The 12079-nt window shown below is 41.1% G+C and overlaps 1 protein-coding gene across 2 annotated transcripts in view; it reads left to right on the top strand.

The window, feature by feature from the left end:
- LOC131037446 (uncharacterized) overlaps positions 1-12079 on the top strand; it is a 242703-nt gene that overhangs the window by 205623 nt on the left and 25001 nt on the right. For both annotated transcript variants that reach the window (XM_057969589.2, XM_057969594.2), the window contains one exon: positions 288-321. In XM_057969589.2, the coding sequence (XP_057825572.2) occupies positions 288-321 (34 nt within the window). The remainder of the gene's footprint in view (positions 1-287; positions 322-12079) is intronic.

The raw sequence follows: 12079 nt of genomic DNA, 5'->3' as shown, positions 1-12079 counted from the left end.
TTTAAGTTCGCTTATTGGCAGTAAATAATTACTATGATGATCCATTTCTTTAAAAAGAGCATCCTCTAGCTACAAAAGCAGCAACTAGATTAGTTGCTTATGAAAGTTGTATTCACTGATCAGAAAGGCATAATTAAAGGACGAATTCTTTTTCACATGGAATAAGTTTATGGACTTACTATTATAGGACATTTTTAAAATGGTATTGTAACCTTAGTCGTTAATGGAAATTGTATAAAGTCTAACATTTGACGTGTGTGGTTTGACGAGGACAATTCCAATATCAGTCCACTGCCAGCAGCATTTGATCGCATTTTACAGGTATTTTGAATCTTCCTATAGTTCAATAGTTGTTTAATTTGCATTGAAGAAAATTATTTCTGGTTTTCTTTAATCATGCATACAAGACAAAATAGACTAGAAATATTCACGAAGACACAAGCCTTGTGGATTTTTTTGTAGGTGTAATGATTATCACTTAAAGGTAAATGAAAGAAACAATATGAATAGCAATACCATACTAATTCAAAAGGTTGATTTGACTATGCAGAGTTTTCTGCCATCATTGCTTCTTTATGGAAATAATTTCCATAAAATAAATGTTCTAGTGTCATAGCTTACAATGACAACCTTCAATAAAAATTAGGTTTTCTATAATCTTCGATATTAAAGGCTTCACGTAATCTTTCTCTCTATCATTTTAATTTTTTCCATTTTCCAAACTGGAATTGAAGCTACTAAAAAGAATCTTTATTTGTGCTATCCTCTATTTTTTATGTTAAGATATGTTGAATATACGTATGTTAATGTTGGACTGAAATTCTGAATATGTAATTTCATGATCAGAAATGTCTTGCCATATTTCTATGAAATATGGAAATACACCGAAAGCTTCTCATCTAGACATCTAATTATATCATTATCTTGATACTCGTACATTCTACTTGGCATCCCAGATTGGTGCAGGCTATACCACTCGTTGATCTTCATCACGTCACAGGCTATATCACTCATCACTAATTCCTTTATAATTTCAAACAGAAGGAGATTTGGCTGTAGAAATCAGTTCTTCAAAATATCTGGTTTTCCTCACTATTTGGATTCCTGTATTGACTTCACTTTTCTGAAAGATCCCTGATGGATCCCCTTGCTGATCCGCTGTAATTTTTAAAATAATAAACTATATTTTTCCTGTGATTTTGCTGATGGTCTTACAGAATAGAGAGAAGTTGCAGAATGTTTGGTTTCTTTTTGTATTTTTTGAATATATAAGCAAGTAATAAATAAAGAACAACAAATAAGGAAGGAAGCTGAAACAAGTAAGAACATTCAATTAAATCAGAATTGATACAAATCGTACCACGCAAATTTCTGATTTATAATATCCAGATTATTCCCTACGCACTGGGGATGTGCTTACATCCAATAATGGCGCCAACTGAAGGGTAGATGATGAACAAAAACCAAGAACACCAGCTATGGCTGAATGAAAGTCTTCACCACTTCCAGCGTAAAGTGTACCTTCTGTAATGGTGGCATCAAGCTGAAACAATCACGCCCCCGCTGGGAAATTCAATCACCCTGCTAAAACCCTCACCAAGCAATCTGAATCTCCACAAGGAATAGTGCATACACTCTGACCAATAATGCCAATGCCAAAAGAATCCACTGCCAATCAATAGCTGAGGGCTACGTCCCAGCCAGTACCAATCATGGGGTTTGCGTCCCAGATTGAAAAATTGCTCTACCAGAGCAATATCGCACCAAACAAGTTTTCAATATGTAAAAGATAATGAGAAATTAGGTTTCCTTCTCCTTATATTTCTTTCCTTCCAAATCGAACCATAAAGATATATGAAAAGTGCGCTTTAATATAAAGTCATATTTCCTAATATTGGGCGCCCAAGTATAGAAAAAACACCACTTTTTCAATATAAAATAACTCCAAGCGCCAAAAGGACCCTGGCAAGTGAAATCATTTTGAAAAGTTCAAAACCTTTCCAACGAGCTATAACACATGGGCATACGAATCCAAATGAAGCCAAAAACCCCTTATTACCCGAAATGGCTATAGACATAGCCTTATTTAAAATATTAAAACGCTAACTTAGGAAATATTTAAATATATTAAAAATATAACCCAAATAGCTACAGAAAGCTCGAAACACACCAAAAGCCTGAACCTGAACCTGTCACCTGTCTGTGACTGATGTCGGAAATCATGGATCAACTGGCAGTCTCATCCCTAAAATCTAGGGATGCTCCTAGAAACTAGGAAACACACCCAAATCTCGTGAAACTGAAACCATCTGAAAGGTCATGAATAACCTAACGAGTGGCAACTGTCACGACCTCCTAAAATTTAGGGATATCCCCTAAAATCTAGGAACTGCTCCAAACTAGCTCCAAACTGCGTGTAAAGCCAAAATCCAGCCACTATATGCACTGAATGAGTCCCAATCAACCTCTACTAGCCTACGAGACTCCAATGATAGGCCAACTCCTCCGTCTCTGATGTCCACTCTAGAAAGGGGACATGACAATCCTCCCCTCGCAGAGTTGCTTGCCCACAAGGAACTGAAACACCAATACTCCACCATATCAAATAAGACGTAAACAAATCATTGCATGTAACTGCTGCTCATCTCTGATATAAGCAACATGTAATACCCCGGTCTGGAATGACTCCTCAAAACGCTGAAGCACCTGTGCTGTCAAATCAACACTACCTGGGTCTCAGAGTGAAGCATAGCTCCCGCTGAATACCTCAAGTGAGCAATGGAAAACTATATCATCTCCATAGATCAAATATCCCTAAATGCCAAGATCACTAGTGTGTCTGTGATCACCAACATGCATAACATCCGTCATAATATCCAATGAATGCCAATCCATGGAAGACCCTCTGTGATCTGACCCCATCTGACACAAATGACACACAACTACCACACACTGCTGCTAATATGCAAGAAGATCTAATGCCAACTCACTAGACAATACATAATACTGACTAAAATCATCACTGTCCAGGCTGGCATCTAAAAATATGTAATCACCAACCATTAATGAAACAATGACACTGTCTAGAGAATCAGGTGAAACTGCCACATCAACTGGTTCAAAGTACTCACTAGGAGTAACATCACATAACTCATCCATGTCAGCTATCTAATGACAATCAACCTGTGGATCAACTATCGTCTCACTCTGCTCGATAAACTGAGATGGATAGTGGGTAAACTCTAGCTCCATCCTCGTGAAATTCCGAAGATACCGTCCAAGTGTCAACAACCATTGTACACCCACGACTACATCTATACATCTGAAGTGAAGCAACCCATGTAGGATCCACGAAAGAAAGGTACTACACATGTCTATACCATGATCCCACACAAACCACCGGTAGGACATAAACTGCTCCTGCTGCTCTCCTCTGATATAAGTGCCATATAATCTTAATATCTGGAGCAACATACTATAATCCCTATAAGATGCTGTATCAAATGAATCAACACCTCGATCCCAAATAAAACTAAATCCACATCCATCTGTCATGAAGAGACAATGATAGTAAGAGGCATCCTCGATACCGTGTCTCTCTACAGCCACTGTTAAACTCTCACACCTGTGATAACCATCCACAACAACACACCTGCTAATCCATGCATCATCCTTCCCCCATGATCCTGGATGAAGTCTTCATGTCAAGGAGATGAAAAACTCTGACGGTCGCTGCTCATCATAACGGTTGATTGTTTGCTGATCCCGCAAACAATCCATCCCAAACTGCTCGATTAGGTGCCTACAATCAATAACTCTATCCTCTGAAGATGGAAGAGCACTATCGCAACACTGATAGTATAAGTCCCGAACCAACTCACATCTGCAAGCCATCCAATCATCTACAATCGGACTAAAAGAGAAATGAAGTGCACTCCTCGCGAGGTAATCTAAATGGACTCTTGTAGGCTCACTCAATGGCTCTGTGTCATAATCTTGTCCATCAAACTCATCATCACTCCCACTGCTCTCAAACCATGAATCTGAAGACAACTCATATGTCTGAGATCCAAAATCCAAAATACACCTCAATTGAGCACTGTGGCTCTGCGGTGAAACATACTGGTTTCCCTCGTCAGCTGTAAGAGGTGTAAAAGAAGATTTGCTTTCCAGAGCAGGAAACAAGTCAACAGGAGTATCATACTCCCAACCAGCTGACAAACTGCTAGTCGCCTGTGAAAACAATGATGGAGTAATATCGTGAGTCAAATCACAACTCTCTGGTGAATCTCGTAGTGTCACAGTAGAACACTGTACTTTATCTGTCGCCGATGATGTCTGTGCCACTCTCAATCTATCAGAAAGCTCCTCCAATCTGGAGTTCGCTTCCTGAAGGGACAACTGGGTATCCTCCCATGCAACAACAGTCGCCTCAAGCTCCTGAGAGAGGATATCAACTTCCTCCTCTTCCCTCAACAAAGCACCATAACTAATAAAATCCCTCTGAAGGAGATAATCTTGGTCAGCCACTAACTGTAAATACTCATGCTTCAGTATCCCAATGGCTCCATAAAGAGCATGAAACTCTGATAAGGAAAAATCACTACTGCCTTGCTCATCAATCATGAGGGTGCTCCAACTATGTGTAGCCAACAATTGGCGAGCGACATTGAAATGCTCAATAACTGTGTCTATACTCCTATCATCAACCTTGAGTTGTCCAATCAGGTGATGAGGAGTCCGAGAATGTTGTCTCTCTTGTAACTATACAAACTCAAAATCTACATTGTGGAAAGAAGTTGTATCTGTATCCTGTACCTCTCTGTAGTCAACATCGTGTATGCACTCGGCCATGGATACAACCTCATCCAAAGTATTGCTGCTCTGTGCCTCTGAGAACACCACATCCATCAATGATGATACTACGGAAAATGCACTGTCATCACTCTCTTTTGCATCCCATGTGTCCGCACAACCCACTGGCTCACGATCCTGGGGTCCAGTGCTACTAAGAGAACATACTGGGCTGGATTCTAAGGTCTGATCTATAAAATCAGAATCATCATGATATGAGTTCTCAACATTCAAAGCATCATTGATACCCGAATTTTGAATACCTTCATGTGACAGCCCATTGGCACCATCTTGTACAAGTGTAGACATTGATACCTCAAGTTGATGCAAAGGTACCTCACTGCTGTCATGAAAATTAGAATTGCTAACCTCTAAATCAGTTGCCTCTTGGGAAATCCCCTACACGGAAGGTGAGGACAATTCATTATCCAAAGTTGTCCTAATGTCTCCTTGAGTTGAATCCATATGTCTAACAAAACCATCACATAAATTCTTGTCCCACTCATCGGAACTTGAGGGCACCAAACCATTCTTATGTAGAGGTATATTACCCCTAAATGAAAGTTCTCTGTCCATTCCTGATTCCTGCACCCTTGATTCTTCTTTCCTTCTTTGCCACTGATCTGAACTTGTAGCTACCAAGTTATCTTCATCTGCTCTGGGTACACCCATAAATTGTGTGAAAGAAAGGAGCTCACGTATCATCTTAGGAAGAGAACAATATTGATGATAGCTGCTCATAACTTTATCATTAAATCTCTTGGCAGGAGGCATCCTACTTTTACGTGTTGGAGAAGATGAAACTTTTGAGTGCCCAATTTTAGTTCTAGCCATGGTATTTCCCTATAACTAAACTGATATCCCAACGGATCCCGAAGGTCGAAATAAAGTTTGTTCTCAACAATTTTGGGACTTTGGCCAATGTATTGTCTTACCAGCTGTCAACTGTAAGCATAAATGTGTAGGCTGACAACTACCCAGTTGCTGATATGAATTCTCAAAACCTTTTATCAAATACCCAGATGCTGGAATGAATTATCAAAACTTTTTATCCAGTACCCAGATGTGACAATTTCTCATAAACCCTACAGGCTGGCAGGATGTAGGCTCTGATAACACTGAAAGATCCCTGATGGATCCCCTTGCTGATCCACTGTAATTTTTAAAATAATAAACTATATTTTTCCTATGATTTTGCTGATGGTCTTACATAATAGAGAGAAGTTGCAGAATGTTTGGTTTCTTTTTGTAATTTTTGAATATATAAGCAAGTAATGAATAAAGAACAACAAATAAGGAAGGAAGCTGAAACAAGTATGAACATTCAATTAAATCAGAATTGATACAAATCGTATCAAGCAGATTTCTGATTTATAATATCCAGATTATTCCCTACGCACTGGGGATGTGCTTACATCTAATAATGACGCCAACTGAAGGGTAGATGATGAACACAAACCAAGAACACCAGCTATGGCTGAATGAAAGCCTTCACCACTTCCAGCGTAAAGTGTACCTGTTGTAATGGTGGCATCAAGCTGAAACAATCACGCCCCAGCTGGGAAATTCAACCACCAAAAACCATACCAACTGCTACTAGGAATTTTATCAAACAGTTTGCATCCAACTCCTTATTTCTTCGTTTAATGTTTTAAATTCCCTTATGGCTCCGGAAATGAAATGTTGGGTTGTTTTACATGGAATTGAAATCACAGAATATGAACAAGAATGAAACTACAACAATATGCAAACTGGAAATTAAACTACTGCTGATATGATATTATTTTCAGAATTAATCAAATACATAGCAGATTTTTCAACTCACTAAATACTCCAGCAATTTTGACATAATGCTCCATCAAATCTTTCCAATCTTGCTGCTACAATGACATGAATAGTGCTGTGTGAATAGTGTCACGTGAATAGTGCCACGTGAATAGTGTCATGTGAATAGTGCCACGTGAATAGTACCCACGTGAATAGTGTTGCGGCCTGTAGCTAAAAATGCACCCAAATAGTGTTGCTGCCTGTAGCTGGAAATGCACCCAGAATGCACCCAATCTGGCTATTAACGAAGCTGAAAGCAATGGATTCCGAAGGCCAAACCCCAAGGGAATAACGTCTAGAATGTCACACGAGAGGATAGACGTCCTCTAATGCCAAGAATGGATCTGCAACTCACACATCAATTTCTTCTCAAATTCAACATGCTGAATGAAGCTACAAAAGCTTCCTTTTATTCTTTCTCCAAGGGTCGACCCAACTCACTTAAGCAATGTGGGATAAACCATGTGCAATATAAAACATATTAACATATTCACTTATGTCTCCCTTGGATGCCCCTTTGATTTGCAGACATCCCCATAAAATAAATATTAAAGTAACACTTTAATATTTTACAATTAAATTAAATGTCACTTTAATAACACTTCAGGCATTAAAATATACTAGCAATCGGACTCCAAATAGCGCGACTGATAACTCGTTGGAAAGCTCTCGCCAAGGAGTATCGAATCCAATCACCAAAACTAGCCTCCGTTGTGTCCTGTTGACTTACTAAAAATAGTAAGTATGCCTGAAACTAAGTAAATCAACTCCGTTTTGGCCTGAACTGGAAATGACTAGGCCAAAACACTCCAGGATCCCTTTAAAGCTTTCGTTAGCCCTCGGGACCATGTAGAGCTAGGCTAACGCACATATGCTTGGTGAACTGCTAAAGTGGGGACATTACAATCCACCCCCCTTGAAATTGCTTGTCCTCAAGCAATCTCAGTCCAGCCTGCTATATCACCTACTCATTCTCCCATGTAGCATCTTCCTCCGGTAGGTCTCTCCATCTGACCAAATACTCCATCACTATCCTGTTTCTTTGTTTCCTCTCTCTGGTGTCCAGAATAGCCTCAGGTACTAACACGAGCTTCCCCTCCTCATCCAAAGGGGGTAAATCTGCAGAAGGTACTACACTCTGACCAATAACTTTCTTAAGCCTAGACACATGAAATACATTGTGTACTCAACTGCCCTCTGGAAGCTCAAGCTCATAGGCGACTTCGCCCACTCTGCGAATCACCCTGTAGGACCATAAAATCTAAGCTTCAGCTTCTCTGCTCCGCTCCTCTTGAGCGATGACTGCCTATATGGCTGTAGCCTCAAGTACACCATATCCCCTACCTCAAAACTGCATTCTACCCTGTGCTGATCAACATACAACTTCTGCTGATTCTGAGCCTGTTGTATGTTCTCCTTGAGCGCTCTCAGGATATCCTGACTATCCTGCAATAAGTCTTTGGCTTTGGGCACCCTGCTGTCTCCCAAAACCACATCCATGAAGCTTGGTGCTTCATAACCATAAAGTACCATGAAGGGTGTCATCCTGATGGACATATGATATGTAGTATTGTAACAGTAATCTCCCATATGCAACCATCTAACCCAAGCCCTCTGCTGTGTAGTCACATAGTTCGTCAAATATCCCTCCACCCATTTATTCACAATCTCTGTCTGCCCATCTGTCTGCGGATGATAACTAGTGCTGGGTGTAAGATCTGTGCCACACAACCTAAACAACTCTTGCCAAAAAATACTCATAAATTTACTATCTCGATCACTGACAATGAATCTAGGCAGCCCATGTAACCTGAATATCTCTCTAAAGAAAAGATCTGCCACCTGTGCTACTATGTAAGTGGACGGAATAGCAAAGAAGTGAGCGAACTTCATTAAGCGGTCTACCACCACATAGATGCAATCTCTCCCTTGCACTCGTGGTAACCCAGTGATAAAGTCCATTGAAATACTTTCCCATTTCCTGTCCAGAATGGGCAAGGGCTGTAGTAAACCTGTAGGGAACGTGTGCTCTCCCTTATTCTGCTGACAAACTACACACTCCCTGACATACCTCTGAACATCATCCTTGAGCCCTCTCCATGAGAACCGCTCTCGGATCTGCCTGTAGGTCTTGAAGACCCCTGGATGCCCAGCTGTAGGTGCATCATGAAATGCCCTAAGTATCGCTTCTCTCAATTGTGATGACGGAATCAAGTAAACCCTGTCCTGAAATCTAATCAATCCATCTATCACCTCATAGCGATCATCCTGTATAGTACCTGAAATCAAACCAGAAGCCCAAGTATATCCGACATACTCTGCTATAATCTTATCCCTCCAATCTCCTGTAATCTCTGCAAGAGCACAAATGTGACGTCTTCTGGATAAGGCATCAGCTACTACATTCTTCTTCCCTTTGACAAACTCAATGTCAAAGTCATAAGCCTGCAATTTATTGACCCACTTCTGCTACCTGTCATTCAAGTCTCGCCGGCTCATGAAATACTTTATGCTGTTGTGATCCCTCTTGATCACAAACTTCCCTCCAACCAAGTAGGATTGGAATTTGGCCAAAGCATGCATGATGCCCAACATCTCACGATCATAAATAGAATAGCTCCTCTCCACACCTCGGAGCTTCCTACTCTCAAAAGCAATGGGGGTGCTTCTCCTGCATCAATACTGCTCCAATCCCATCACCTGATGCATCACAATGAAGCTCAAAAGGCTTCGTGAAGTCTGGTAGAGCTAGAACTGGACATGAAGACATCACCTGCTTGAAATGCTCAAAACACCTCTGTGCTGCCTTGTTGACGTGTCTGAAATCGCATTGCTGCAAACTCCATACGGCCAACGCAGAATAGAATAGCCGACTGATTATCCTACTCTCTCTTGAGATAAGGAAGTCTCTAATGCTGTTTTTCTAAGTTTGATCAAAGGAGACTACCTCAAGGTTTCTTTTGTCAGGTCTTGACTGCGGGATCTCTCAGTGGCTTGATGTGTTTATGCTGGAAACACAAGGGGGCTTACGTTTGATTGGTAATTTCATATGCGAATTCCCAGGGACCTCTTTTGGTTTTCTTTCAGGTGATGTTGATTTATTTGAAGCTGACTTAGCAAGACTGGATTTCTAAAAAAAGGATAAAATTGGGAGGAAAGAAAGGAAGGGTAGCGAGAGAGAACAGTAAATATTAACTAGGACAACAGATTTACCCAAGCAGACAGACACCTCCAGGAAACCAGGTTAAGCATCATCAGTCATTCAGACACAATGTTTGCATAAACTTAGTGCAATCTTCAAAGGAGAAACCAGATTTTCATATTACCAAATACAATATTAGAACTTCTATATTCATGATACGTGTACTTTTGATAATCGAACTGAATCATAAAATAGCCCAGATTAACCATGCAGAAAGGAAAAAAAGCAATCAGCTATCCTCTAATGGTATGGACTGTGGAGATTCTATCAGATGCTTGGTAAGAACTGCTGTATAAAATGAACAGACATAATTAAAAGCTTTCTAATTTAAATGAAGAAGGAGACCATGCACTCACAAGGAAATTTGAAGGTAATTTCAATCCATTGTATTAATTCCTGCAAAATTTCTTCAAAGCTTTCGCAACAATTCAAGAACTTCCTCCTAAATGAAGGAAAACCAGTCCCCTTAAATAGGTTTCCAAAAATGGATGAATGGCCAAGATCTAATCTAAACAAGTGGCCCAGATTCATCCTTACAAAAGGAGGGACCCACACTCATAAATAGGGAGATAAATATCTACAATTACTCAAAAGGAGCAATAACTACCAAAGGATAATTACAACTTTGAAATAATCCAAAAAGGGGAGGTGCACAAAAAACTTTACAATATGTTGACCAAAAGTCAACTGTCACCCTTTTGGGACAAAAGTGCACTTTTTAAGACTTGGGGGGAAAAAAGCATTTTTGAGAAACTGCTTTCTCTATTCTGGTTTCACATTCCTTTTGCAGAAACTGGTCTTCGCCATGCAGGTATTCTCGCCATAAATCACGACCTGCTGCTCGTTCCTCGCGGACATATTCCTGAAACTTGATGCATAATTGGAAGAGGGGATTAAAAGGGGGCATGGGAGGGTGGCGAATTTTGTATTGCATGCCTTCGAGATACTGGTCCACGTGCCTTAAACCGTCCTTCCAGCTGGAGCGATTACGCTCGAAGCATAATATGTCTGAATGGAACTGACCAGCAAAACTTAAGTCTTCAATGGAATAAGAAGCCTTATCTGCTCCCAATCTTCCCTCCCAATCCGGCCGGATTACACTGTCGGACAGGTCATTTATCCACCCCGAAACCATTGATCGGAGGATGGTCTTGCCTAGTTCTTGCATGTTCCCCAGAATCGCCTCACACGCGTCATTTTCTTTGTCAATAATTTCCTGGGCATCGTTCTTCATGGTGACGGTCCAATACCATTCCTTGAGAACACTGATGCTATGGGGACTCAAGATGTCAGGCAGTGTGGGAATTTGTGTATGTGTCCAGAAAAGAGCTCTTAGGAGGGGAAGGGTAGAGGCCGCTACTTCATGCATGTGAAGGGATTCTCTCTTTACTTCCAACAACCTGACGAGAGTGAGCTCTCGATGGAGAGCCATTTCCTTTACTTCTTTGAGGATCTGTTCTCCCCTTTTCTTGATGTCTTGCACCCATTCCTTAACGGCCTTTGCGGTATCCCGGATTCCTTCAAATTCAGTTGTGGTCCTCTGCGCCAATGCCATTGGGGGAATATGGGATTCAGAGGGGTTGTGTAGTGGCCGTAGGAGCTTATCGATGTATCCCTCGGCTTGTTCAGCACGGGCTCGATACATGTCCTTTTCAGCCGTGATTTCCTCGAGCTGTCTGAGTATGTTTTGCACCGAGTCCTTAAATTCCTCCTTTTCTTGCTCTTTTGTAGCTCGTCCGATGGGGACAGTCGTAATGCTATAATCTGCAAGGGTTATTTGATCTGCTAGCTTGTTTACGGGCGGGGTAGCAATATGAAGAGTGCGGTTCCTTTGCCCATCCTTGGTTATCTTAGAGTATGTTCTCGGTTTCTTCTTCCCTTTTACTTTTGTTTGATCCATTCGTGAGAAGATGTCTTCAAGGTCGATGGGCGCCTTGGTGGCGGCCCTACGCTGAGCTCTGGCGATCAGCCACTCTTGAGGCACCGTCTGGGTTGAGGATAGGGTTAAGTTAGCACCTTGTGCTCCCATACTTTCAACTGGCTGATCACAAATTAACAGCTGTCCCGCCATCGGAGGGGTGGAAGAAGGAGGAAGCTCTTTGTTTGCATCTGAGTTCTCCCCTATCTCACTGAATAATTGTCTGATATCTTCCTGTGATGGTGGCTCCTTGGTTCCCTCGAGCTCATGGATCTCGT

Source organism: Cryptomeria japonica, chromosome 6 (genome assembly GCF_030272615.1).
Source record: "Cryptomeria japonica chromosome 6, Sugi_1.0, whole genome shotgun sequence".
Lineage (NCBI taxonomy): Eukaryota > Viridiplantae > Streptophyta > Pinopsida > Cupressales > Cupressaceae > Cryptomeria > Cryptomeria japonica.
Note: the sequence above shows the minus strand (reverse complement) of the source record. Positions and strands in the feature narration are given on the sequence as shown.